Below are 26,611 nucleotides of genomic sequence, written 5' to 3'. Positions count from 1 at the left end.
CAGTGGAAAGTTTTCCTGTATTTGAGCAAGCATTCGCAGGTTAAATTTAATGCAGACATTTTAAGTGTAAAGCTTTCCTTTGTAACAAATCAGCCGTAATTCTATGTTCACAGATTGCTCTTCTCCTTCATGTGTTAGGTAAAAGTCTATATGTATCCCCCATAAGATAAGTGAAAACTTTGCCTTCTGCATAATTCTTGAGGAGTCTTTTACTTTAATATTGTTCTCCTTGGCATAGTGTGAATTGTAATATTGTTCTCCTGGGAATGGTGTGAATTGTAACATTGTTCTCCTGGGCATAGTGTGAATTGTAATATTGTTCTCCTGGGAATGGTGTGAATTGTAATATTCTCCTGGGCATAGTGTGAATTGTAATATTGTTCTTCTGGGAATGGTGTGAATTGTAATATTCTCCTGGGCAGAGTGTGATTTGTAATATTATTCTCCTGGGCATAGTGTGAATTGTATTATTCTCCTGGGCATAGTGTAAATTGTATTGTTTCTTTGAAAGATTGATTCATTTGATCACAGGAACTGCCCTAGACTTAAAAATGCAAATGTGACTGAAGGGAATGTTTTGGGACAGTGTAGTTGTGTAGGCTTTGCCCAGGACTTTCATTTTTGCAAGCTGTCAGGCTGTAGAGGTATTATTTATTCTCTTATCTGCCTTTGGCCAAAACGAGTCTCTGTGACACCATGTGGCAAAAAATAAATAAATCTGAGATCCTGCATCAAGGGACTGAATTACAAGACCGGGAATTCAGTCAGTTAGCTAATGGCATTGTTCTCTACAAAAGGAACGGTTTGTGTGGTTTGCTATTCATCTGAACTGAGGTGGATTAATACCTGTAATTCTCATGTCATCTATTTGGTTTCTGAAATTGTTGTACTTCAATTAGATTCAACATCCTCTCCATATTATGCTCCAGTTGAACATTTATAGATGAATATTCCTACATCGCCTGTAATGAGCTTGACATTTGTGTGTGTATCTCCTTTCAGGGAAGGAAACAGTCTGGAGGTGCAAGTTGACATTGAATCGAAGCCTGCAAAGTTCAGACACAACAGTGGAAGCAGTAGCGTAGAAGACAGCAGTGTGCCTGGTCGTAATGTAGCCATTTTACCTACAGCCCCTGTTGTGGACAATCGATCCAGTGCCTCCAAGTGGCCCAAAGAAACAACAGCTAAAAAGTGCAACGGAAAATTGCAGAAAAGAGGCAGTATGAAGATAAATGAAACTCGAGAGGAGATGGATGCACAGTTACTTGAACAAAGAAGCACCAATTCAAGTGAATTTGATTCCCCATCACTTAGTGACAGTATACCATCTGTGGCAGACTCTCACTCCAGCCATTTCTCAGAATTTAGTGGATCGGACATGGAGAGTATGAAAACGTCTTGTAGCCATGGTTCCAGTGACTATCACAGTCGGTTTTCAGCGGTCAGTCCCCTACCGGAGGTGGAGAATGATCGTCTGGAGACATGCCCATCGCAAGGTGGTCTTCTTGCTTCTGTTGCAACTGGGCCAAGTGCCGATGTCTTGCAGTTGAGCTTCATTGCAGAAGAGAATGGTGCTGCAACTTCAGCAGTGCCAAATTATGCCATTGAGGAGGCAGAAAATATAACCAATAATAACCAGCAGGAACAGACCAGTGCAATTCATACTGAGATTTAATCCTTCCATGCTGCAGTTCTAATCATAAGATGTCGCTAATCAGTCCTGCTTACAGTTGATTATACGGTAATTGATATAAAAGGAAACTCATAACTTGGAAACAGAAAGTGGTGCTTATTAACCAACAAGATCATGGATTTTGAGGGTCAAAATAAAGTATAGGTGTCAGGGTTAAATATGTCATTGCAGATCTGTCTCCCACTTATCCAGTTCAATTTGAAAGGACTGGGAGAGCAGTAGGTAAGAGTTTTTTGAGAGGCGTTTATTGGGCAGTGTTGATGTCTGACAGGTAACATGTTGAGTGAGAAGTGATGGTCTATTTTTCTGTCACTTATAATTGCATGTGATATATTGCAAAGAATGTGTAACTGAACTTGGAGAAGTTCAAGCAGTAAAGTGCGAGCAGAAATCAGTTGAAGATTACATCAGAAAGACACATTCTTGACTGGTAATTCCTTTCAATTATCAAAGATCGACCGTTCTTCCCTCGGTGTTTCCTGGTGCCTTCGGAAAAGACTGTTTAATACCTATGTTATTGAGGATATATTTATACTTCTCCAAAAAAAAAAAAAAATCTGTAGTGGATTACAGCATATCACAGAAGAATGCTAAAAATGCAGTTGGATGAAAGTTGTGTATAATGAATGAATAAGATATAACCCTATATTAGCCTACCAAAGACAGTACTCAGGCTTTTAAGAAAAACATGTTTCGCATAACTGATTTAACTGGTTTCTTTGTTCTGAAAAAGCAAGTATTCATAACAAATGAATGCTGCTGCAGTTTGTTACAGGTTGAAAGCACAGTGCAGAATTTGCACATTGCTTTGTTTGGAGCATTAGAGAAGATAGGTGAAGACTATGGCCTTTGCCCCCCCCCAGCGTGTGACGAGACACTAAAAAAACTCACAAAAAGGCTGTCCACGGCCTATAACGGTGCACTGTTGAAATTACAACATACTTCACAAATGCAAAATTGAGTAATTAAATGTGAGTATGTTTTGCGCATTATGCAGTGTTTGGTTTATGTTGCCATGTTGATAATGCTTGAAATTTTATCCTTATGAACAGAAGAATAAGAAGTCATAAGTTATGGTCTTTTTAATTTTCTTTTGATAAGCTTTGGAACACTAGTGCCAGTTACAGTATATGTTGCATAATGCTTGTTTTCGTATTTGTATATTTGTTTGCAAGCTGGTTTGCCTAACAGGATGACTGTAAGATGCATATCTAAAATAAAGTACAATTAAAAACCAATGCTGTGTGTTCATCTTTATAATCTGCAAAATAGCTTGGTTTGATAAAGTTAAAATCCGAGCAATGATGTGCAACTTGGCTCAGCTACTCATTTGAGGTATACAGGCCAAGATCCCATGCTTTTCCCATTTGTCTGATCCAGGGTAATAATGTGGGTGTTATGTTTGGCCTCTTATGGAGAGTAAAATCACTCCAGGTTGCTGCTTTTGACAACTATCCGGTGCTGAACTGAAATGTCTCTGGACGTTTGATCAAACTAAGAACTGGCATTGACTGTCAAATTGCCTGCTATCATTTGTTCTTCAATAATGGCCATTTGTTTGAGATACTGGAGGACAATCTGTGCCTGTTGAACTGTTCCCCAACAAGAAGCTAAAGCCTTTTTAAAAGAAAACGGGCAGAAAAATTAGAATCTATCAATGTGATGTTATATATTGAAATACTATAGTCTCAAAAGTGAGATGGCAACAGAAACAGGTATCCAAGTAACCGGAAACTAGTGCTTTTATTGCAGAGGGATTGAAACCCTTCACTGAGTTGAGGCCCAGGGAGATAAGACCTGATTTGAAATATCTGAAATCATTTAATGAAATGTATGTCTGTGGGTTAGATTTGCACCCACATAACAAAACAAGAAGATTGAAAGTTGTATGTTTCAAAACGCATTGCAACTTTGGATGCTTGGGGAGTTTTTTTCTAATGTTGATAATTTGAAAATTTTCAACTAGGTTCCAGAAAGATACTTTTTCTCTCTCTCTTGATAATACATCATTAGCAAAGAACTGCAGCATTCTGCAATGTCTTGCCAAAAAATGTACAAATTTTCAACCTTATGTTTGAAACCAATGTTTCAAATCCACGTTGATTACATTTTAGAGGGTGGGGGGGGGGGGGGGGGGGGTGTGGATGCTCTGTGTGACTGAATAACATGCAGGCTCCCGTACACATACAAATCTTTGGAAATTGGCAGGAAATTAATAAGGCTGTAAGTTCAAATGGGATCCTTGTCTTTATTTATTCACTCACAGGATGCAGGCATTGCTGGTAAAATGAACATTTATTGTCCATGCCTAGGTGCCCTTCAGAAGCCGGGGGTGAGCCACCACCTTTAAACCATTGGAGTCCACGTGGTGAAGCTACATCCATAGTACTGTTTGGTAGGGAGTTGTAGATTTTGACCCAGTGATGATGGAATGATAATTCCAAGTCAAGATGGTGAGCAATTTGGAAGTGGTGGTGTTCCCATGTGTCTGATGTGCATTATCCTTCCTTGCTGGTTTGGGAGGTGCTGTTGTAAAAAACATTGGTGAATTTGCTGTAGTGCATCTTGTAGATGATGCATGCTGCCACCAGTTTGCCATTGGTGAAGTAAGTGGAGGTTTAAGGTGATGGGTGGGATGCTGATTAATTGAATTGATTTGTCTTGGAATGTGGTGAGCTTCAAATGTCGGAGCTGCTTCATCTATGGAAGATGAAAGTGTTCCATCACTGACATGGGGCAGCACGGTAGCATAGTGGTTAGCACTATGGCTTCAAAGCGCCAGGGTCCCAGGTTGGTTTCCCGCTTGGGTCACTGTCTGTGCGGTGTCTGCACGTTCACCCACTGTCTCCCTGGGTGCTCCAGTTTCCTCCCACAGTCCAAAGATGTGCAGGTTAGGTGGATTGGCCGCGCTAAATTGATCTTGGGTTAGATGGGGTTGATGGGTTACGGGGCTAGGGCGGAGGTATGGGCTTAAATAGGGTGCTCTTTCCAAGAGCTGGTGCAGACTCGATGGGCCAAATAGCCTCCTGCACTGTAAATTCTATGATTCTATGACTTGCACCTTGTAGATGGTGGTGAGGCTTTGAGAGGAGTGTTTTGAACTGATCTGTTGTGGGAATGCTCTGCTCTGGCGATAGCATGCTGCTTCTGTTTATCAAAAATATGGTCATGGGGTGTCATTCGCCACTCTAGTTACCAGCCTCACATCTGCTCTGCAGCCTCCATGTGGGCCAATTACTTTTAATCAATCTTCACCTCTAGGATGTTGACTGGGTATTTGGTGATAGTAATGCTGTTGAAAGTTGAGGTGAGATGGTTAGGTTCTCATTGGATATGGTCTATGGTAATGTAGGCTTACATTAACACTGCAATGGCGTTACTGTGAAAATCCCCTAGTTGTCACACGCCGACGCCTGTTTGGGTACACAGAGGGAGAATCCTCAAGAATATCCTCCTTCTGACCTTATGATCAATGTTCCCATTGGCTGTACAGCAGTCTGGAAAGTACAGTGCGATGCAGGCTTTGTTCCACAATGAGACGTGTGTGGCTATGCTAGAAAACGTAAAAGGATTGAAGGAATTGGCTATGCAACAATTAAGTTTTAAAGAGAACATTGCTTATGGGAAGCTAATTTGACAAAGCAACTGGTTGGTTGGGTCTAGGACCCCTGAGGAACTCTAGCAACTATGTCATGGGCTGAGATTGATCTCCAACTACGTCCTCCTTTCTTCATATAAGTAATGACACCATCCAGTGGAACCCAAACTAAACATCAGTGAGCAGGCTATTGTGGGTGGCACGGCAGCACAGTGGCTAGCACTGCTGCCTCACAGCGCCAGGGTCCCAGGTTCAATTCCAGCTTGGATCATCGTCTGTGCAGAATCTGCACGTTCTCCCCATGTCTGCGTGAGTTTGCTCCGGGTGCTCCAGTTTCCTCCATCAAGTCCCAAAAGACATGCTTGTGAGGTGAATTGGATATTCTGAATTCTCCCTCAGTGTACCCTAACAGGCGCTGTAGTGCGGCAACTAGGGGATTTTCACAGTAACGTTATTGCAGTGTTAATGTAAGCCTACTTGTGACACTAATAAAGGTTATTATTGGTAAGTGCTGCTAGATTACACTGTCAATTAGTTCTTCCATCACTGTTGATGATTGAGATTTGATACTATTAATAACTGGCCAGATTGGATTTGTTCTGCTTTTTATGGATGGGGCATTACCTGCACAATTTTCCACTTGTTGGGTAGATGCCAGTGTTGTAGTTATCCAGCTTGGGTAGAGACATTACTCGGTCTGGAACTGTTTTATCGTTGGGGCTTTGCCATATTTAGTAAATTAATGTGATTAGTTTTTGATTCCAGGTTTATTTTAATTAACTGAATTTCAATTGTATTTATAGATCTATACGAGTTGAGTTGAAATCAAGGAAGTTAGGTAAACATTTATAAATCATTGGTTAGATCTCAGCTGGAGTAGTATGTTCAATTCTGGCTACCACAGCATGTAACATGCTTTCAGGTGTTGCAGAAGACATCTATTTGAATAATAATCTATATTGTTACAAGTAGGCTTACATTAACACTGCAATAACGTTACTGTGAAAATCCCTAGTCGCCACACGCCGGCGCCTGTTCGGGTACACAGAGGGAGAATTCAGAATGTTCAAATTACCTAACAGCATGTCTTTTGGGACTTGTGGGAGGAAACTGGAGCATCCGGAGGAAACCCATGCAGACCGCACAGACAGTGACCCAAGCCAGAATCGAACCTGGGACCCTGGAACTGTGAAGCAACAGTGCTAACCGCTGCTACCGTGCCGCCCAATGGTACCAAGGATGAAGGACTTCCAATTGTTTGGGAGACCAGAGAAGTTGAGATTGTTCTCGGAGCAGGGTAAGAAGATATAATAGAGGTGTTCTAAATTACAGAGTGATTCAGATAGAGCATTGGCAAAGATGTGGTTTGGGTGGGGGGGGGGGGGGGGAGTGCAACAGGACATCTTATGCAGTGAGTTATGATCTGGAATGGTGTGGGTTAAAGGGAGCAGATTTAATTGTGACTTTCAAAAACAGACTGCATATGGAGGTAAGGGGTTGAGGAAAACACTGCGTTGGAGGTATGGATGAGGAAGTGGACTTAACGAACTCTCGAGTCTTTGCCCTCGTTGTTTTTACTAAATGTACAGGCATGTTCCCAACAAACGAGTGAGCAAGTCTCTCTCTGCTATTGAAATAAGTATCTTGGACAGAAAGTTCAAGATTTTCCTTGTTTACTGAGTGAAGGAGAGTTCTTTTTTACAGAAATGAAAGAAGCACCGAAAAATAAGCACCAAATGAAGTGGACCCTGCAATTCACATTGTTGTTTTTCTTTAAATTACCCAAACACAACTCTAGAATTTTCACATCTGGTCTTGCTTTTAAGCCGTTGCTTATTTTTTTCATTCATAGAACATAGAACATAGAACGATACAGCGCAGTACAGGCCCTTCGGCCCTCAATGTTGCACCGACATGGAAAAAAAAAACGAAAGGCCATCTAACCTACACTATGCCCTTATCATCCATATGCTTATCCAATAAACTTTTAAATGCCCTCAATGTTGGCGAGTTCACTACTGTTGCAGGTAGGGCATTCCACGGCCTCACCACTCTTTGCGTAAAAAACCCACCTCTGACCTCTGTCCTATATCTATTACCCCTCAGTTTAAGGCTATGTCCCCTCGTGCTAGCCACCTCCATCCGCGGGAGAAGGCTCTCGCTGTCCACCCTATCTAACCCTCTGATCATTTTGTATGCCTCTATTAGGTCACCTCTTAACCTTCTTCTCTCTAACGAAAACAACCTCAAGTCCATCAGCCTTTCCTCATAAGATTTTCCCTCCATACCAGGCAACATCCTGGTAAATCTCCTCTGTACCCGTTCCAAAGCATCCACGTCCTTCCTATAATGAGGCGACCAGAACTGTACGCAATACTCCAAATGCGGCCGTACTAGAGTTTTGTACAACTGCAACATGACCTCATGGCTCCGGAACTCAATCCCTCTACCAATAAAGGCCATGACACCATAGGCCTTCTTCACAACCCTATCAACCTGGGTGGCAACTTTCAGGGATCTATGTACATGGACACCGAGATCCCTCTGCTCATCCACACTACCAAGAATTTTACCATTAGCCAAATATTCCGCATTCCTGTTATTCTTTCCAAAGTGAATCACCTCACACTTCTCCACATTAAACTCCATTTGCCACCTCTCAGCCCAGCTTTGCAGCTTATCTATGTCCCTCTGTAACCTGCAACATCCTTCCGCACTGTCTACAACTCCACCGACTTTAGTGTCGTCTGCAAATTTACTTACCCATCCTTCTGCGCCCTCCTCTAGGTCATTTATAAAAATGACAAACAGCAACGGCCCCAGAACAGATCCTTGTGGTACGCCACTCGTAACTGAACTCCATTCTGAACATTTCCCATCAACCACCACTCTCTGTCTTCTTTCAACTAGCCAATTTCTGATCCACATCTCTAAATCACCCTCAATCCCCAGCCTCCGTATTTTCTGCAATAGCCGACCGTGGGGAACCTTATCAAACGCTTTACTGAAATCCATATACACCACATCAACTGCTTTACCCTCGTCCACCTGTTCAGTCACCTTCTCAAAGAACTCGATAAGGTTTGTGAGGCATGACCTACCCTTCACAAAACCATGCTGACTATCCCTAATCATATTATTCCTATCTAGATGATTATAAATCGTATCTTTTATAATCCTCTCCAAGACTTTACCCACCACAGACGTTAGGCTCACCGGCCTATAGTTACCGGGGCTATCTCTACTCCCCTTCTTGAACAAAGGGACCACATTTGCTATCCTCCAGTCCTCTGGCACTATTCCTGTAGCCAATGATGACCTAAAAATCAAAGCCAAAGGCTCAGCAATCTCTTCCCTGGCTTCCCAGAGAATCCTAGGATAAATCCCATCAGGCCCCGGGGACTTATCTATTTTCACCTTGTCCAGAATTGCCAACACTTCTTCCCTACGCACCTCAATGCCATCTATTCTAATAGCCTGGGTCTCAGCATTCTCCTCCACAATATTATCTTTTTCCTGAGTGAATACTGACAAAAAGTATTCATTTAGTATCTTGCTTATCTCCTCAGCCTCCACACACAACTTCCCACCACTGTCCTTGACTGGCCCTACTCTTACCCTAGTCATTCTTTTATTCCTGACATACCTATAGAAAGCTTTTGGGTTTTCCTTGATCCTACCTGCCAAAGACTTCTCGTGTCCCCTCCTTGCTCGTCTTAGCTCTCTCTTTAGATCCTTCCTCGCTTCCCTGTAACTATTAAGCGCCCCAACTGAAACTTCACGCCTCATCTTCACATAGGCCTCCTTTTTCCTCTTAACAAGAGATTCCACTTCTTTGGTAAACCACGGTTCCCTCGCTCTACCCTTTCCTCCCTGTCTGACTGGTACGTACTGATCAAGAACACGCAATAGCTGTTCCTTGAACAAGCTCCACATATCCAGTGTGCCCAACCCTTGCAGCCTACTTCTCCAACCTACACATCCTAATTCATGTCTAATGGCATCATAATTGCCCTTCCCCCAGCTATAACTCTTGCCCTGCGGGGTATACTTATCCCTTTCCATCACTAATGTAAAGGTCACCGAATTGTGGTCACTGTCTCCAAAGTGTTCACCTACCTCCAGATCTAACACCTGGCCTGGTTCATTACCCAAAACCAAATCCAAAGTGGCCTCACCTCTTGTTGGCCTGTCAACATATTGTGTCAGAAAACCCTCCTGCACACATTGTACAAAGAACGACCCATCCAATGTACTCGAACTATATCTTTTCCAGTCAATATTAGGAAAGTTAAAGTCTCCCATAACAACTACCCTGTTACTTTCGCTCTTTTCCAGAATCATCTTCGCCATCCTTTCCTCTACATCTCTAGAACTATTAGGTGGCCTATAGAAAACTCCCAGCAGGGTGACCTCTCCTTTCCTGTTTCTAACCTCAGCCCATACTACCTCGGAAGAAGAGTCCCCATCTTGCATCCTTTCTGCCACCGTAATACTGTCCTTGACTAGCAGCGCCACACCTCCCCCTTTTGCCCCCTTCTCTGACTTTACTAAAACACCTAAACCCCGGAACCTGCAACAACCATTCCTGTCCCTGCTCTATCCATGTCTCTGAAATGGCCACAACATCGAAGTCCCAGGTACCAACCCATGCTGCCAATTCCCCTACCTTATTTCGTATACTCCTGGCATTGAAATAGACACACTTCAAACCACTGACCTGAACACTGGCACCCTCCTGCGAAGTCAAATCTGTGCTCCTGACCTCTCTACTCTCAATCTCTCGCACCCCAAAACTACAATCCAGGTTCCCATGCCCCTGCTGAATTAGTTTAAACCCCCCCAAAGAGTACTAACAAATCTCCCCCCCAGGATATTGGTGCCCCTTAGGTTCAGATGTAGACCATCCTGTCTATAGAGGTCCCACCTTCCCCAGAAAGAGCCCCAGTTATCCAGAAATCTGAATCCCTCCCGCCTGCACCATCCCTGTAACCATTCCTAAGTTAGTTTTCTAGATTCATCACTTAAGTTGGCAAAATTAGCCATTTTTTTAAAAATGGGAAGTCGACAACAATCTGAGAGGAAACTAGAACTCCAATTAAGGTAATGTAATAATTCACCTCGGATATTTAACGGTCCAACTGGAATTGCATTCAAATTAAAATCAATAAATTACCTAGGAAATGGAAGAGCAATTGTGACTTTATGAATCTATGGATCCTTGTAAATTTGGATTCCACCATCAGGGAATTACATTTAAACCAATTTTTGTATTACATTTTCATGTTGCGTGTAGACTGGTTTATAAGTAATGATTAGGTGGATAAATTAGACTCCCACAAATTATTATTGTTAAAGGACCATATTTTTAAAAATTGAAAGGCCAGATCTGGTAGTAGTTGTGTGAAAAACTCCTTTTAATCACAATGGGTTATATTAGTTGACATCAAAGAACACAATTTATGTAACATGACTACTCCAGGGTCCCAGGTTCGGTTCCCGGCTGGGTCACTGTCTGTGCGGAGTCTGCACGTCCTCCCCGTGTGTGCGTGGGTTTCCTCCGGGTGCTCCGGTTTCCTCCCACAGTCCAAAGATGTGCGGGTTAGGTGGATTGGCCATGCTAAATTGCCCGTAGTGTCCTAAAAAGTAAGGTTAAGGGGGGGTTGTTTGGGTTACGGGTATAGGGTGGGTACGTGGGTTTGAGTAGGGTGATCATTGCTCGGCACAACATCGAGGGCCGAAGGGCCTGTTCTGTGCTGTTCTTTGTTCTATAATGGGAGCACCATCTTGCAAAATTACCAGGGATAGAAGTAGAAGGAATCAATACAAGTATAATTTATTATTTCAGTGCATAAACACAACAGGCAGAAGCAATTTCTACATTTCCCTGACCTTAACTGTGAGATTGTATTACTGAGCATAAAAGTTAATCAAACGCTCATTTTAAACAGTGCAGCAATAAAATAATCTGCACAAATTTACTGCATTCTCAAAAACTGCATTTTACATTCAAAGTTTCTTAAGTATCCTTGCTGATCTTAATTCCTGTTCGTTCACAGGGCGAAGTTAACATTCTTCATCAGGCAATCTAAACAAAGGCATTCTAATTTAGCATTAACCAGATTCTAAGCACTTCTTGAGGTTTTAAAAAAGTTATCAGTACTACCTATTCTGATACTTGGAGTGTTGCAAAAATCTAAAACCAAAATACCCATATGTTATTTCTAGAGGTAGAACAGAATTGAAGTGATAACATAAACAACAGAAAATAAATGTTTATTGCCTTTGTGCTGCCAGTAGGAACACACCAAAAAATAATGTTCAATATGAAGAAATAAAAACAAAATACTGGAAATATTAGGCAAGTCGGACCAGCTGTGGAGAGAAAAGTTAAAATACATGTTGACGAACTTTCATCTGAACTTTCTGATAAAAGAACATAGACCTGAATCTCCACAGATGCTGTCAGACCCATTGAGAATTTCCAGCATTTTCTATTATTTCAGATTTCCAGCTACTTGGAGGACTTTACTTTCATAATTAGCACGTCTTGCTGGTTTATATTTGGGGGCTGAAGTCACAACAATGAAAATGACTCTGACTTTTAGTAAGCCAACACAGTCTAACAAGTAAAACAGATCATTGTTTAACAGCTTCATATGCATGGACTTTTATGAAACAGATCATTGTGAATGAATTTTGAAGGGGAAGAACAAGGTCCTTGTGAAAGATTAGTAATATAACAGCAATAGGTCATTTATACATTAGTTAGATTTCGAGGAAGAAATGAGTCAAAATAAAATATGCAGCATAAGCCATACAATTTTCATTGTTCTTAAACTCCTGAGATACACATTGTCATTCCTGCCAAATAATTAACACTATATATAGTTTTTTGCTAGATTCTGTACATCTTCAGAGGTGAAATGATCACTCTTCGTCTGTAACAGACAGCTGAAGAGTTGTTGCACTTGTTCCCTTTCTTTACCAACAAGGACTGACACCATCTGCACATAAATAAAATAAGTGTTATTTAGTCATTTAAACCTACAAGACACTCAATTATGCTGTAGGCATATCAAATAAAGTTCAATTTGTTAATAACTGTTCTAATATCTTCTGTAAGCTGGTTTCAATCAGTTGTGCCTCCAACACAGCATGTGATTTTGTTGACTCAGTTTTCAGATTGAATATGGTTTTGACAAACATTTTGTACAGTAATAGTGTAAAGTGCACCTTGTCACAATTTTCCAGTCATGTTTTAGATGTTAACATCTATAAGGTGTAATAGTAATCTATGGCCTAGAAATTGCTTTGTACAATGATTTTTTAAATTTGGGCGAGAAACAAGCTGAAGGATCCAAATTGGCCACTGTCCATACCAGGAGAGTGTCACATGCCAAATTGGTTTGTGTGTCCCAGAGTGCTTCCCAGAAACTAATGTCAGGTCCTTCACCGTTGCAGATGGAGGCTCTTAACATCTGTTTTGGCCCCTTTGGAAATCTGGATCATGACTGATTTAAGTTTGCCACCTATTTGTTGTGGTCAGCTAAACGCAGCCAAAAAAAGGTAAGTAAAGCATCACCTTTTTCCCCAATGTGTTGCAGGTGGAGACTTTGGACCATTGCTCATCCCCTTTTCCATCAGATTCCACTTCAGAACTTACATAAGATGGTGTCACGCCAGAGATTTTTCTCCTCTGTTATGAGGGCATTGCCTATTGGGGCACCAGTTACGTCCTGATGATATAAAAGGACCAGGACCAATTTTGTATAGTTCACTTGCATGCCACTGCTTGTTTATATGCCAACACTTGGCTGTCACAAATCTTCTGTCTCCTAACCATGCGATGCTACTGTACCTCCTTGTCTCTTGCATTAGCTGTTTACCATTTGTTTGATACTGCTCCTCTCCCAGTCACCTTGATTTTCAGGCTCAGCCACTTTGTTCTACCCTATATTTGGGATATTGGTGCTAGGGTCCCAGGTTCGATTCCCCGCTGGGTCACTGTCTGTGCGGAGTCTGCACGGGTTTCCTCCCACAGTCCAAAGATGTGCAGGTTGCTGGATTGGCCATGATAAATTGCCCTTAATGACCAAAAAGGTTAGAAGGGGTTATTGGGTTACAGGGATAGGGTGGAAGTGAGGGCTTAAGTGGGTCGGTGCAGACTCAATGGGCTGAATGGCCTCCTTCTGCACTGTATGTTCTATGACAGGAAGCATCAACATCAAGTGCACCTTCAGACACATGGTGGCGTGTACCTTTACTGGAGAAGATGCTGAGGATGCATTTAATCAGATAAAACTCCTTTAAGCATCGATTGTTACTTTCTTTTAAAATCATTTTGCTGATTAAAATAAGTGTTCTAATTATAAAGATTTTATTTTTGAACAGAAAAGACACATTTTCTGTACTTGATTTCATTCAAGTTTTTTCACCGGATGATTTTTATTACTACTTTCATAAAACAAAACGTATGTCACCTTCCGACCATGGGAAAGTACAAGAGTCCTGACTGCTCAAGTATAATCAGGGGAATGAGTAATGCTCTCTGTCGCTGTGACCCGGAGCTCCGAAGGTTGTGTCACTTGTCTGGTGCCGGGGTTAAGGTCGACTCATGGCTGGAGATGAACTTCGAGTGGGAGGATCCTGTGGTGGTCCTTGTAGGAATCAGCAACATATGTAGAACTAGGAATGATGTTCTGCTGTGGAGTAGTCCAATTTAAATTAAAACATCAAAGGAAATTCTCTCTCTCTTGGTACCCAAGCCAGGCTCCAATTAAATTGGACTGGGATCTGTGTCCTGGCAAATTGTGAAACTAAAAACTAACAGACAAGGGGAAGGTTTGAACTTAAGTCCATTGTATTCACTGCTTCCTATGTGGTTATCTCTACATTGGAGAGACTGACGCAAACTGGGTGAACATGTTTGCTGAGTATATAGAGTAAAAGGTATAGTTGGATATAACCAGTGGGAAATAATGAATCCAAAATTTTCAACAAAAATAAATTCCAGCCTGAAACATCCATCATGTGGCTTACTCACAAAGTTAAAGATAGAATAAGATTAAAACAAGAGGCTTATAACAAAGTATCCATACTCTTATGTGCCCCTCCCCTCCCCTTGCTGAAAACACATCTGGCAGGGGCACTAATCCAGGTTCTCTTTAGGTGAATTGGACATTCTGAATTTTCCCACCGTGTACCCAAACAGGCACCGGAGTGTGAAAACTAGGGCATTTTCACAGTAACTTCATTGAAGGGTTAACGCAAGCCTGCTTGTGACACTAATAAAGATTATTATTATTCCTCCTCCTTCGATCTTCAATTTCTTAAACAAGTCTCCACATTTCAACAGGCCTCAACTACTCCCACAGCTTTAATCCCTAGTCATGTTCAGCTGAGCCTTCTGCTTTCAAAGCTTCCAAAAATTCTTACTGGAAACAGCCAAATGATCTTGAGCATTTCAACTTGCATAAAATTATAGTATAGCACCTAAAAAATGATGCAGACAAAATAAAAATAGGCAAGCACTTAACTGTGACCAACCACTATCCTGCCACACCTCCAGCTCTGCTGTGGGCTAGGACCCAGTGCTTTCCCAGAGAAGATGGTGGCACAGGGGCAATATCATTGGACTAGTAATCCAGAGACCCAGGCTGGGGACATGGATTCAAATCCTACCATGGTGGAATACAAGTTCAATTAATAAAGCCTGGAATTGGATGGTGACCGTGAAACTATCAATTGTCACAGAAAAAGCATCTGGTTCATTAATAGCCTTTAGGGGAGGAAATCTGCCATCCTCACCTGGTCTGGCCTACATGTGACTCCAGACCCACAGCAATGTGGTGTTTCAAGGGCAATTAGGGATGGGCAACAAATGAAAGAATAATTAAAAAAATCCTGGGCCGCTGTCCCCTGGTCCTCAAGCAATACCACAGGGAGATGTCAAATAATCCGAATAGTCAGACTTTGAGATATTTCTTCAGCTTGCATTTCTTTTTTTAATATAAATTTGGAGTACCCAATTATTTTTTTTCCCAATTAAAGGGCAATTTAGTGTGGCCAGTCCACCTACCCTGCACATCTTTGGGTTGTGGGGGTGAAACCACGCCGACATAGGGATGTTAAGGAATGGGTTAAGAGATATTCCAATGAGATGTCTCATCGATGTTAAGTATCCAGTAATTGACACTGATATGTAAAGGGGTTGCTTGGTGTGATGATAGAGTTTTGTATGGAGTGTGTTCAAGGAAACTAAAGGTGTTTGGGAAGCAGAACTCGGGACTCTTTACTCAACACCAGCCAGAAGCTAACAGGAGAGAATCTACAAACTCCACATGGACAGTAACCCAGGTCCTCAGTGCTGTAGTCCCAGTGCTAACCACTGTGCCACATGCTGCCTTAGCATTGCAAATACTTTGTTAGAAATGCAAGCTATCGGTTTCTTTTAAAAATAAACATGGACTAATAACCATGGGAGATTTCAATGGCCTCCAAATAAACCAGCAAGAAGAGTTAATGAAAGGGGGAAAGTGAATGGAGGTTTAACAGTATGTGAAAATCTAATCTTAAATAAGAAGCCCAACAAAAGAGGAATGCCAGGTCTAGTAATGGGAAATAAATCAGAATAAGACAAGAGAAGTAAACATAGGGCAAGATCTCGGCAGTAGCAATCACGATTTGTGGTAACATTCACATCACACAACTGCCAGACAATTATCTCCAACAACAGACAATCTAACCATCTCCCTTTACATTCAATGGTATTACCTTCACTGAATCCCCCACTATCTACATTCTAGGGGTCACCATTGACCAGAAACTGAATGGACTAACCAGACAAACACTGTGGCCACAAGAACAGGTCAGAGACGGGGAATTCTGTGGGGAATAATTCCCCTCCTGACTTCCCAAAGCTTGTTCACATTTATAAAGCACAAGTCAGGAGAGTAATGGATACTTTCTACTTGCTTTTTTTTTTGAAATAATTTTTATTGAAAAATTTTGAATTTATACAACAATAACGCACCTTAGTAAAATACCAAAAATAACAATATTAACAATCATAAACATTCACCCCACCTCCATGAACAACACAGCATTTTAACAACGCAAATTAACACAATATAAAGTTACAGAATAGACACTACAATAAGGACCCCCCCCCCAAGTTGCTGCTGCTATTGACCAAGATACCTATCTTTGAACCAGGAAGTCCAGAAAAGAATGCCATCGTTTATAGAACCCTTGTATTGATCCTCTCAGGGCAAATTTGACCCTTTCCAGTTTTATAAATCCCGCCATGCCACTGATCCAGGTCTCCACACTTGGGGGCCTTGCATCCTTCCACTGTAGCAGAATCCTTCGACGGGCTACTAGGGACGCAAAGGCCAGGACACCGGCCTCTTTCGCCTCCTGCACTCCCGGCTCTACCGCAACTCCAAAAATCGCGAGTCCCCACCCTGGTTTGACCCTGGATCCAACCACCCTCGACACCGTCCCTGCCACCCCCTTCCAGAATTCTTCCAGTGCTGGGCATGCCCAGAGTATATGGGCGTGGTTCGCTGGACTCCCCGAACATCTGGTGCACCTATCCTCACCCCCAAAGAACCTACTCATCCTAGTCCCGGACATGTGGGCCCGGTGCAGCACCTTAAATTGGATGAGACTAAGCCTCGCACATGAGGAGGAAGAGTTGACTCTCTCCAAGGCATCCGCCCAAGTCCTGTCCTCTATCTGCTCCCCGAGTTCCTCCTCCCATTTAGCCTTCAGCTCCTCCACTGACGACTCCTCCACCTCCTGCATTACCTTAGAGATGTCAGACACCTTCCCCTCTCCGACCCACACCCCCGAAAGCACTCTGTCCATCGTCCCCTGCGAGGGCAGCAAAGGGAATCCCTCTACCAGTCGCCTAGCAAACGCCTTGACCTGCAAGTATCTGAACATGTTCCCTTGGGGAAGGCCAAATTTATCTTCCAGTTCCCCCAGGCCCGCAAACCTCCCGCCAATAAACAGGTCCCTGAATTTGCTGATGCCCGCCCTTTGCCACCCCCTAAATCCCCCATCCTTGTTCCCCGGGATGAACCGATGGTTGCCACCCAGTGGAGCCTCCATCGAGCCCCCTGTTTCCCCCCTATGCCGCCTCCACTGTCCCCAGATTCTTAGGGTCGCCCCCACCACCGGGCTCGTGGTAAACCTCTTAGGGGAGAGCGGCAACGGCGCCGTTACCATGGCACCCAGGCTCGTACCTCTACGCTGCCCCTCCCCCCTCCACCCATTTACGCACCATTGACACATTGGCCGCCCAATAGTACCCCAGAAGGTTGGGCAGCGCCAGCCCGCCTCTATCCCTCCCTCGCTCCAGGAACACCCTCTTCACTCTCGGAGTCCCATGCGCCCTCACAAAGCTCAAAATACTGCTAGTCACTCTCCTAAAGAAGGCCCTGGGGATAAAGATGGGCAGGCACTGAAAGAGGAACAAGAACTTCGGAAGCACCGTCATTTTGACGGACTGTACCCTCCCCGCCAACGATAATGGCAGCATGTCCCACCTCTTGAACTCCTCCTCCATCTGATCTACAAGTCTGGTGAAATTATGCTTGTGAAGAGTCCCCCAGTCCCTGGCCACCTGCACCCCCAGGTACCTAAAGCTCTCCCCTGCCCGCCTAAGCGGGAGCCTACCACTTCCTTCCTCCTGGTCTCCAGGGTGCACCACAAACACCTCACTCTTGCCTAAATTTAATTTATAGCCTGAAAAGGTCCCGAACACAGCTAGCAACTGCCATCACCCCCGGCCTCCCTCCCACCGGGTCCGCCACATACAGTAACAGGTCATCGGCATACAACGACACCCTATGTTCCTCTCCACCTCGCACCAAGCCTCTCCACCTCTCTGAATCCCTCAACGCCATCGCCAGCGGCTCGATTGCCAGTGCAAACAAGAGGGACAGGGGGCAACCCTGCCTGGTCCCTCGGTAAAGCCGGAAGTACTCCGACCTCCTCCTATTCGTGGCCACGCACACCATCGGGGCCTCATATAGCAGCCTCACCCATCTAATGAACCCTTCACCAAATCCAAACCTCCCCAACACCTCCCATAGGTACCCCCACTCCACTCTATCGAAGGCCTTCTCCGCATCCAGCGCCACCACTATCTCTGCCTCCCCCTAAATCGCCGGCATCATGATGACATTCAACAATCTCCGCACATTCGTGTTCAGCTGCCTTCCCTTCACAAAACCTGTCTGGTCCTCGTGCACAACCCCTGGCACACAGTCCTCTATCCTGGTGGCCAGGATTTTTGCCAGCACCTTAGCATCCACGTTGAGGAGAGATATGGGCCTGTATGAACCACACTTCTGGGGGTCCTTGTCCCTCTTTAAAATTAACGAGATCAGCGCCCGCGACATCGTCGAGGGCAAAGTTCCCCCTTCCCACGCTTCGTTGAGTGTCCGCACCAGCAAGGGGCCCACTAGGTCCACAAACCTTTTATAAAATTCCACCGGGAACCCATCCGGCCCCGGTGCCTTCCCTGACTGCATCTGCCCGATCCCCTTAACTAGCTCCTCCAGCTCAATCGGCGCACCCAACCCCTCCACCTTCGGGAAAGAAAGCCCGTCAAGGAACCTCTCCATTCCCTTCCTCTCCCCCGTTGGCTCCGACCGGTACAGTTCCCCGTAAAAGTCCTTGAAGACCTCATTCACCTCTACCCCCTTCTGCACCACATTCCCACTCTTATCTCTCACTCCAGCAATTTCCTTAGCCGCATCCCGCTTGCGGAGCTGATGAGCCAGCATCCTACTCGCCTTTTCACCATGTTCGTACACTGCCCCTTGTGCCTTCCTCCACTGTGCCTCCACCTTTCTAGTGGTCAGCAAATCAAATTTAGCCTGCAGGCTGCGCCTCTCCCCCAACAGTCCCTCCTCTGGTGCCTCTGCATACTTCCTGTCCACCTCCAGCATCTTTCCCACCAGTCTATCCCTCACGCCTCTCGCTTCTCTCCCTGTGTGCCCAGATGGATATCAGCTCCCCATGAATCACTGCCTTCAGGGCTTCCCAGACCATCCCCACCTGAACCTCATTCACCTCGAGGTACCCCTCAATACTTGCCCGGACCCTCCTACACACCACCTCCTCCGCCAACAACCCCACATCCAACCGCCACAACGGGCGCTGGTCCCGCACCTCCCCCATCTCCAACTCTATCCAATGCGGAGTGTGGTCGGAGATTGCAATGGCCGAATACTCTGCCTCCTCCACTCTCGGAATCAGTCCCCTACTCACCACGAAGAAATCTATCGAGAGTAGACCCTATGTACGTGGGAGAAGAAAGAGTACTCGCGTGCCCTCGGCCTCACAAACCTCCATTGATCCACCCCACCCATCTGGTCCCTAAACCCTCTCAGTACCTTGGCCGCTGCCGGCCTCCTACCCGTCCTAGAGCTGGACCGATCCAGTGAAGGATCCAACACCGTATTAAAGTCCCCCCCCTGCATGATCAGACCTCCCGCCTCCAGATCCGGGACCCGTCCCAACATACGCCTCATAAAGCCCGCATCGTCCCAATTTTGGGCATACACACTAGCCAGTACCACCTTCTCTCCTTGTAGCCTGCCCCTAACCATAACATACCTACCCCCCTTATCCGCCACCACCTCCGATGCCTCAAACAACACATTTTTCCCCACCAGAATCGCCACTCCCCGGTTCTTCACATCTAACCCAGAGTGGAAAACCTGCCCCACCCATCCCTTCCTCAGGCGGACCTGGTCCGCCACCTTCAGGTGGGTCTCCTGAAGCATTTTCACATCTGCCTTTAGCCCCTTCAGATGAGCCAGTACCCACGACCGCTTCACCGGCCCATTCAATCCTCTCGCATTCCAGGTGACCAACCGGATCAGAGGGCGTCCCGCCCCCCTCCCCCGTCGACTAGCCATAGCCCGTCGACTGCCCGCCCCAGGCCAGCACCCCCTGCCCGATCCAGTCCCCACAGTGACAACACCTCACCTCTGTCCCCCCAGTCCCCACCAGCTCCTTCTTGACCCTACCAGCAGCAACCCGGTATTCCCCTTTCCCCCCCAGGCTAGGAACCCTCCCAGCCGCGAACCGTCCTCCATTGTACTTCCGTGGGTCAGCTAACTTCTGCTGACCCCGGAAACTCCCGCCAATAACCCGAACCCTCCCAAAGTGGGATCATCCCCCAATCTATCCCTCCTCCAGGCACCGCTCCAGCGCGGGGAAGAACCAGTTAAGGCCCCGCCTCCCCCCGTCACCGCCCCCCAGCGTGGGAAACCAGAGGAAAGCCCGCGCTTTCGCACTGCCCCACCACACCCTTCTGACGCAGCTCCCAAATACCGGCCCCACTCCATACCCCCAACCCAACATAGAATACAACAAACCCCCCCGACCCTCCCCGCAAGATACACAACTCAACCAATGCCCCACAGCAAAAAAAAAAACATAGAACAACACCCCCGTAAATAACCATATCAAAATTGCAAAAGTACAAAAAAAAAGAGAACACAGCAACAGCAGAATCCAGCACTAAAATATTACAACCGACCCCGAAACCCCCAACTCCTAGTTCAAGTCCAGTTTCTCTGTCCGCACGAAGGCCCACGCCTCCTCCGGGGAATCGAAATAGTAATGCCGGTCCGAATAAGTTACCCACAGGCGCGCGAGCTGCAACATCCCGAACTTTATCTTTTGCCTGTAAAGCACCTCTTTCGTCCGATTAAATCCGGACCGCCGCTTAGCCACCTGCGCACTCCAATCCTGGTAGATCTGTACTACCCCATTCTCCCACTTGCTGCTCTTCACCTTCTTGGCCCAGCGCAGCACACACTCCCGATCACTGAACCGGTGGAACCTCACCAGCACCGCACGCGGGGGTTCATTTTCCTTAGGCCTCCTGGCCAGCACCCTGTGCGCTCCCTCCAGCTCCAAGGGCAGATGGAAAGACCCGGCCCCCACTAGCGAGTTCAGCATTATAGCCACGTAGGTTGTCAGGTCCGACCCCTCCAGCCCCTCCGCAAGGCCCAAGATCCGCAGGTTTTTCCGCCTCATGCGGTGATCAAGCTCCTCGAAGCGTTCCTGCCACTTCTTGTGGAGTGCCTCGTGCCCCTCCACCTTACTCACGAGGACCACGGCCTCCTCCTCTCGTTCAGTGGCCTGCGTCTGCAACTCCTTGATGGCAGCACCCTGGGTGGTCTGAATCTCCGACAGCCTTCTGTTTGTTTCCTGCAGAGAGCTCAGTACCTCAGCCTTGAAGTCTGTGAAGCAGCGCAGGAGAGCAGCTTGTTGCTCCTGGGCCCACAGCCTCCACTCCTCTGGAGCTCCTCCGGCTGCCATCTTGGATTCTTTCCCCCGTTTTTTCTGGGGAGCTGCTGCCGTTTTTTCCCCCTTTCCACTCCGAGTTCGAGTCATGGACTGTGGGGAAAGTCGTTCAGCACACCTTCCCCCACCGGGAGACGTCGAAAAAATTCCGTTTTGGGCTCTAAAAAGAGCCGAAAAGTCCGTTTAAAACGGGAGCTCCCAAATGTGTGGCTTCCTACTTCATCACAGCCACCAGAAGTCTACTTTCTACTTGCTTGGAAGAGTGCAGCCACTCCAACAACACTCAAGAAACTCAACACCGTCCGGGATAAAGCAGCCACTCGAGTGATACCCGATCCACAACGTTCTTCAACGTTCACTCCTTCCACCACCGTTTACAAGATACATTGCAGCAATTCACAAGTCTCCTGCGCCAGCACCTTCCAAACACACAATCTCCTCCATCTAGAAGGACAAGAGCAGCAGAGGCATGGGAACAAAACCACCTGCAAGTTTGACTCCAAGTTACACACATCCTGACTTGGAATTATATCACCGTTCCCTCACTGTCACTGGATCAAAATCCTGGAACTACCTCCCTCACACCACTCTGGGTGTTCCTACAACAGTTGCAGCGGTTCAAGAAGGCAGCTCACCACCTTCTCAAAGGCAATCAGGGACCGTCAATGAATCCTGGCCTAGCCAGCGAAGCCCCCCATATTCCAATCTGTGGTTCCCCCGAATCGGCATTTCCCTTGATCCTGCCCCCAACCCGAAGTGTTGGCGAAACTACCTCCAAATTCTCAATGAAGGTATTACTTCCGGACTCCCTGAGTATTTCCCCAGGACCATCGGGGACGGCGCTGTTGCTAGTGCCTTCAATAATCCAGAAAAATATTAACAATGAAATAGAAGCATGGTGGGAAATATTTCAAAAGAAAAGGTGATCCGTAGAGTTGAGGATAACAAAAAAGAGCAAGACTAAATTATCCCATAATTAAAAATCAGAGCTACATAGAGAAATCAGAACATAATTGAAGATAAAGAAATTGGCATAAACCAAGGACATGGACAATAATGGACAGAATGACAAAAGGAAATACAAGAAGATTTGGAAAGAAGTTGGAAAAAAGGTGGCAATTATTTCATTTCATAGAATTTACAGTGCAGAAGGAGGCCATTCGGCCCATCGAGTCTGCACTGGTTCTTGGAAAGAGCACCCTACCCAAGGTCCACACCTCCACCCTATGCCCATAACCCAGTAACTCCACCCAACACTGAGGGCAATTTTGGACACTAAGGGCAATTTATCACGGCCAATCCACCTAACCTGCATATCTTTGGACTGTGGGAGGAAACCGGAGCACCCGGAGGAAACCCACGCACACACGGTGAGAACGTGCAGACTCCTCGCAGACAGTGACCCAAGCCAGGAATCGAACCTGGGACCCTGGAGCTGTGAAGCAATTGTGCTAACCACAATGCTACCGTGCTGCCGTTACATAAATTACATTATCAAAGAAAATACATAAAACAATGTTCTACAGATATACAAGTAACAGAAGGAAAATCAGAATAGGGTTTGAGCCACTAAGGAATGCACATGATAAACTCATTGGTAAATATTTGAAGATCAGAAGAAACAGGTGCAGTAGTAAGCCATTCGGCCCTTCAAGCCTGTTCAATGAGAGTGAAATGGCAGAAATACTTTACAATTAATTTTATTAAACATTTATCCCAAAATAGAAACAACAGTAAACCAAATAACAACAACAATAACCTAGTAAACCAGCACCCCCCACATCCCTCCCCAAACAGCTCACAATTCCTTAAAATACAATATGAACGGTTGCCATCTACGGTAGAACCTTTCAATTGAGCCTCTCATGGTACATTTGACCTTCGACCGGGCGACACAGTGACGCAGTGGCTAGCACTGCTGCCTCATGGAACTGCGGACTCAGGTTCAATCCCAGCCCTGGGTCACAGACCGTGTGGAGTTTGCACATTCTCTCAGTGTCTGCGTGTGTTTCACCCCCACAACCCAAAGATGTGCAGGACAGGTGAATTGGCCATACTAATTGGGTACGCTAAATTAAAAACAAATTTGACCTTCGAGGTGCAAAAACTCCATTTAGTCACCTAGCCATGCCGAGGTGCGAGGTGACATCACCAGTCTCCAACTCAGGAAGATTCGCCTCCGAGCAATCAGCGAGGTGAATGCCAGGACATCTGCCCCTGCATCCGTCCGCAGCTCCAGCAGGTCAGATAGCCTGAATATAGTCACTAAAGGACAGGACACCTGCTCAATATTCCCGAATGTAGTCATTAAAGGACAGGACACCTGCTCAATATTCAAGATTGCCGATATGGTGCTGAAAAAGAGAGACCCAGAAACACACAAGCTTTTTAAAAAATAAATTTAGAGCACCCAACTATTTTTTCCAATTAAGGAGCAATTTGGTGTGGCCAATCCCCCTAACTTGCACATCTTTGGGTTGTGGGGGTGAGACCCATGCAGACACGGGGAGAATGTGCAAACTCCGCACGGACAATGACCCGGGGCTAGGATTGAACCCGGGTCCTCAGACCATGAAGCAGCAGTGCTAACCACTGCACCAATGTGCCTCCCTAGAAATACACAAGCTTGGGACAGGACCAGCATATGCGTGTGGTCAAGGCCGGCTCGAACAGCACTCGCACCTATCCTCAACCCCCCAAAGAAATGACTCGTTCTGGCCTTAGTGAGGTGCGCCCTAAACAGTACCTTGAGCTGGATCAGGCTCAGCCTTGCACAGCATGACATGGCATTCACCCTGGGGAGGGACTCACTCCACACATCCTTCTCCGGTATGGGTCCCAGCTCCTCTTCCCAATTGGCCTTCACCCTGTCCAACAAGACCTCCCCAAGATCTGTCCATTTTTGCCGGACGTAATTCCCTCTTACAACCCCGAGCAGGAAAGAATCCTCTTCAATAAGGTTGATGACGGCGTCACCAGAAATACCGGGAACGTTGTCGACAAAATTTCATACCTGGAGGCAAGTCACGCGTCCGAGTTCAAGAGACCGACTTTCTCTTTCAGCAACTGCAGGGTGGCAAACCACCTTCCAGGAATAAATTATTCACTCTCGTCAGCTCCTTCCCTTTCCACCCCCCCAAATGTGGCATCCAACTTAGCTGGTTCGAACAAGTGGCTCACACAAATGAGGGGACCACCTTGACACTGACCCCAGCTTGAAATGCTGACGGAGTTGTCTCCGTATTTTTAAAGGGGAGACAACCACATGGTTTGAAGAATACTTTGCTGGAGCAAAAGGCAGAGACGCAGTCACCAGCGCCCACAAACGGAACCCTCTGCACAACCCAGACTCCATCCACACCCAGGTAAACCCCGATCTCCACACCACTCCAACACCTTCTCCGCAGTCATCGCCCAGTAGTAAAACATCAAATTTGGCAGCGCAAACCCCCCGACTGTCTATCCCTCTGTAGGACCACCCTCCGAATCCTCGGGGTTTTCCGCGTCCGTGTGAAACCCAATAAAAGCTGTTCTATCCTCTTGAAAAATGGCTTGGGTAGGAAAACCAGAAGACACCGAAATAAAAACAAGAATCTCAGCGAGATGTTCATCTTTTTAAAAAAATGTAGAATACCCAATTCATTTTTTTCCAATTAAGGGCCAATTTAGCATGGCCAATACACCTAGACTGCACATCTTTGGGTTGTGGGGGCGAAACCCATGCAAACACGGGGAGAATGTGCAAACTCCACAGGGACAGTGACCCAGAGCCAGGATCGAACCTGGAACCTCGGCACCGTGATGCAGCAGTGCTAACCACTACGTCGCCATGCCGCTCCACAAGATGTTCATCTTGATGGATTGAACCCGGCCAATGAAGGAGAATGGAAGGCTGTCCCAACTAGGGTCCGCCTTGACCCTACTCTATATGTTGCTGCGAGAACATCTCCGAGAAGTACTCGGTTGGCTTCGAGCCCTCCATTCCCTCCGGCAGCCTCACTATCCTTTGGTTCAACTGCCTCAACCTGTTCGCCAGATCTTCCACTTTTGCCCTCAGGCCCTTGTTATTCTTCACCACGAGCAGTACTCCGCTTCCAATGAAGCAAACCGCCCTTCACGGCCTTCAATACCTCGCCTTGCTCTTTTCCCAGTCGTCAAAGTCTTTCCCAGTTGCTCTCGGATTGGGCCCAATGCCTCCTCAATGGTGACTTTAAAGGATTCCTATATCTCTTTGACTTGCACTCAAACTTCCTGTCCATCAGTTTCCCAAATTTTTCCAGTTCTTGCACCATCACCACAGCTGGCGTGTCTACTGTAATGGGTGCGGCCACCTCTGCCATCTTCCCTCCTTCAGATTTTCTTGCCAGGCTATTGGCCTGAGCCTTCTTCCCCATCGACTTTTTCATCAAGACGTTTGACATAACTCCATCGAGTAACCCTTCCTAGATCAACCAGCTGGGTTTGGACACAGAAATGCCCGGAAAAATATGCAAAAGGATCAAAAAGCAAAGAGCCTGGTGGTAGCCATCTTTCGTGTGACTTTCTCTCACATGGAGTTATCAGAAGTCCCTCAATTTTCCTTAGTATTTAACAGGAAGATTTACAAGATGGGTATGACATTTGGAGAACAGATTAATAATAATAATAATAATAATAATAATAATAATCGTTAATAGTGTCACAAGTAGGCTTACATGAACACTGCAAGGAAGTTATTGTGAAAATCCCCATGTCACCACACTCCGGCACCTGTTCAGGTACACTGAGGGAGAATTCAGAATGTCCAATTTACCTAACAAGCACGTCTTTCGGGACTTGTGGGAGGAAACCGGTGCACCTGGGGGGAACCCACGCAGACGCGGGGAGAACGTGCAAACTCTGCACAGTGACCCAAGCCGGGAATCGAACCTGGGTCCCTGGCGCTGTGAAGCAACAGTACTAACCACTGAGTTACCGTGCCGCCCAAAAATGTCTAAGGG

At 45.9% G+C, this 26,611-nt stretch overlaps 2 protein-coding genes across 10 annotated transcripts in view; one reads left to right on the top strand and one right to left on the bottom strand.

The window, feature by feature from the left end:
- rnf19a (ring finger protein 19A, RBR E3 ubiquitin protein ligase) overlaps nucleotides 1–2,931 on the top strand; it is an 89,544-nt gene extending 86,613 nt beyond the window's left edge. For all 4 annotated transcript variants that reach the window (XM_038810106.1, XM_038810105.1, XM_038810104.1 and 1 more), the window contains exon 10: nucleotides 1,003–2,931. In XM_038810106.1, coding sequence (XP_038666034.1) covers nucleotides 1,003–1,675 — 673 coding nt within the window. In that variant the 3' untranslated portion in view covers nucleotides 1,676–2,931. The remainder of the gene's footprint in view (nucleotides 1–1,002) is intronic.
- An 8,179-nt stretch (nucleotides 2,932–11,110) lies between these two features.
- LOC119972765 (sperm-associated antigen 1-like) overlaps nucleotides 11,111–26,611 on the bottom strand; it is a 179,118-nt gene continuing 163,617 nt past the window's right edge. For 5 of the 6 annotated variants that reach the window (XM_038810095.1, XM_038810097.1, XM_038810098.1 and 2 more), the window contains exon 19: nucleotides 11,111–12,298. In XM_038810095.1, the coding sequence (XP_038666023.1) occupies nucleotides 12,173–12,298 (126 nt within the window). In that variant the 3' untranslated portion in view covers nucleotides 11,111–12,172. Of the gene's footprint in view, nucleotides 12,299–12,354; nucleotides 13,031–26,611 lie in introns of those variants that run through there. The other variant, XM_038810100.1, reaches the window with a different exon arrangement.

The sequence above is a fragment of the Scyliorhinus canicula genome, chromosome 10, assembly GCF_902713615.1.
Source record: "Scyliorhinus canicula chromosome 10, sScyCan1.1, whole genome shotgun sequence".
NCBI lineage: Eukaryota > Metazoa > Chordata > Chondrichthyes > Carcharhiniformes > Scyliorhinidae > Scyliorhinus > Scyliorhinus canicula.
Note: the sequence above shows the minus strand (reverse complement) of the source record. Positions and strands in the feature narration are given on the sequence as shown.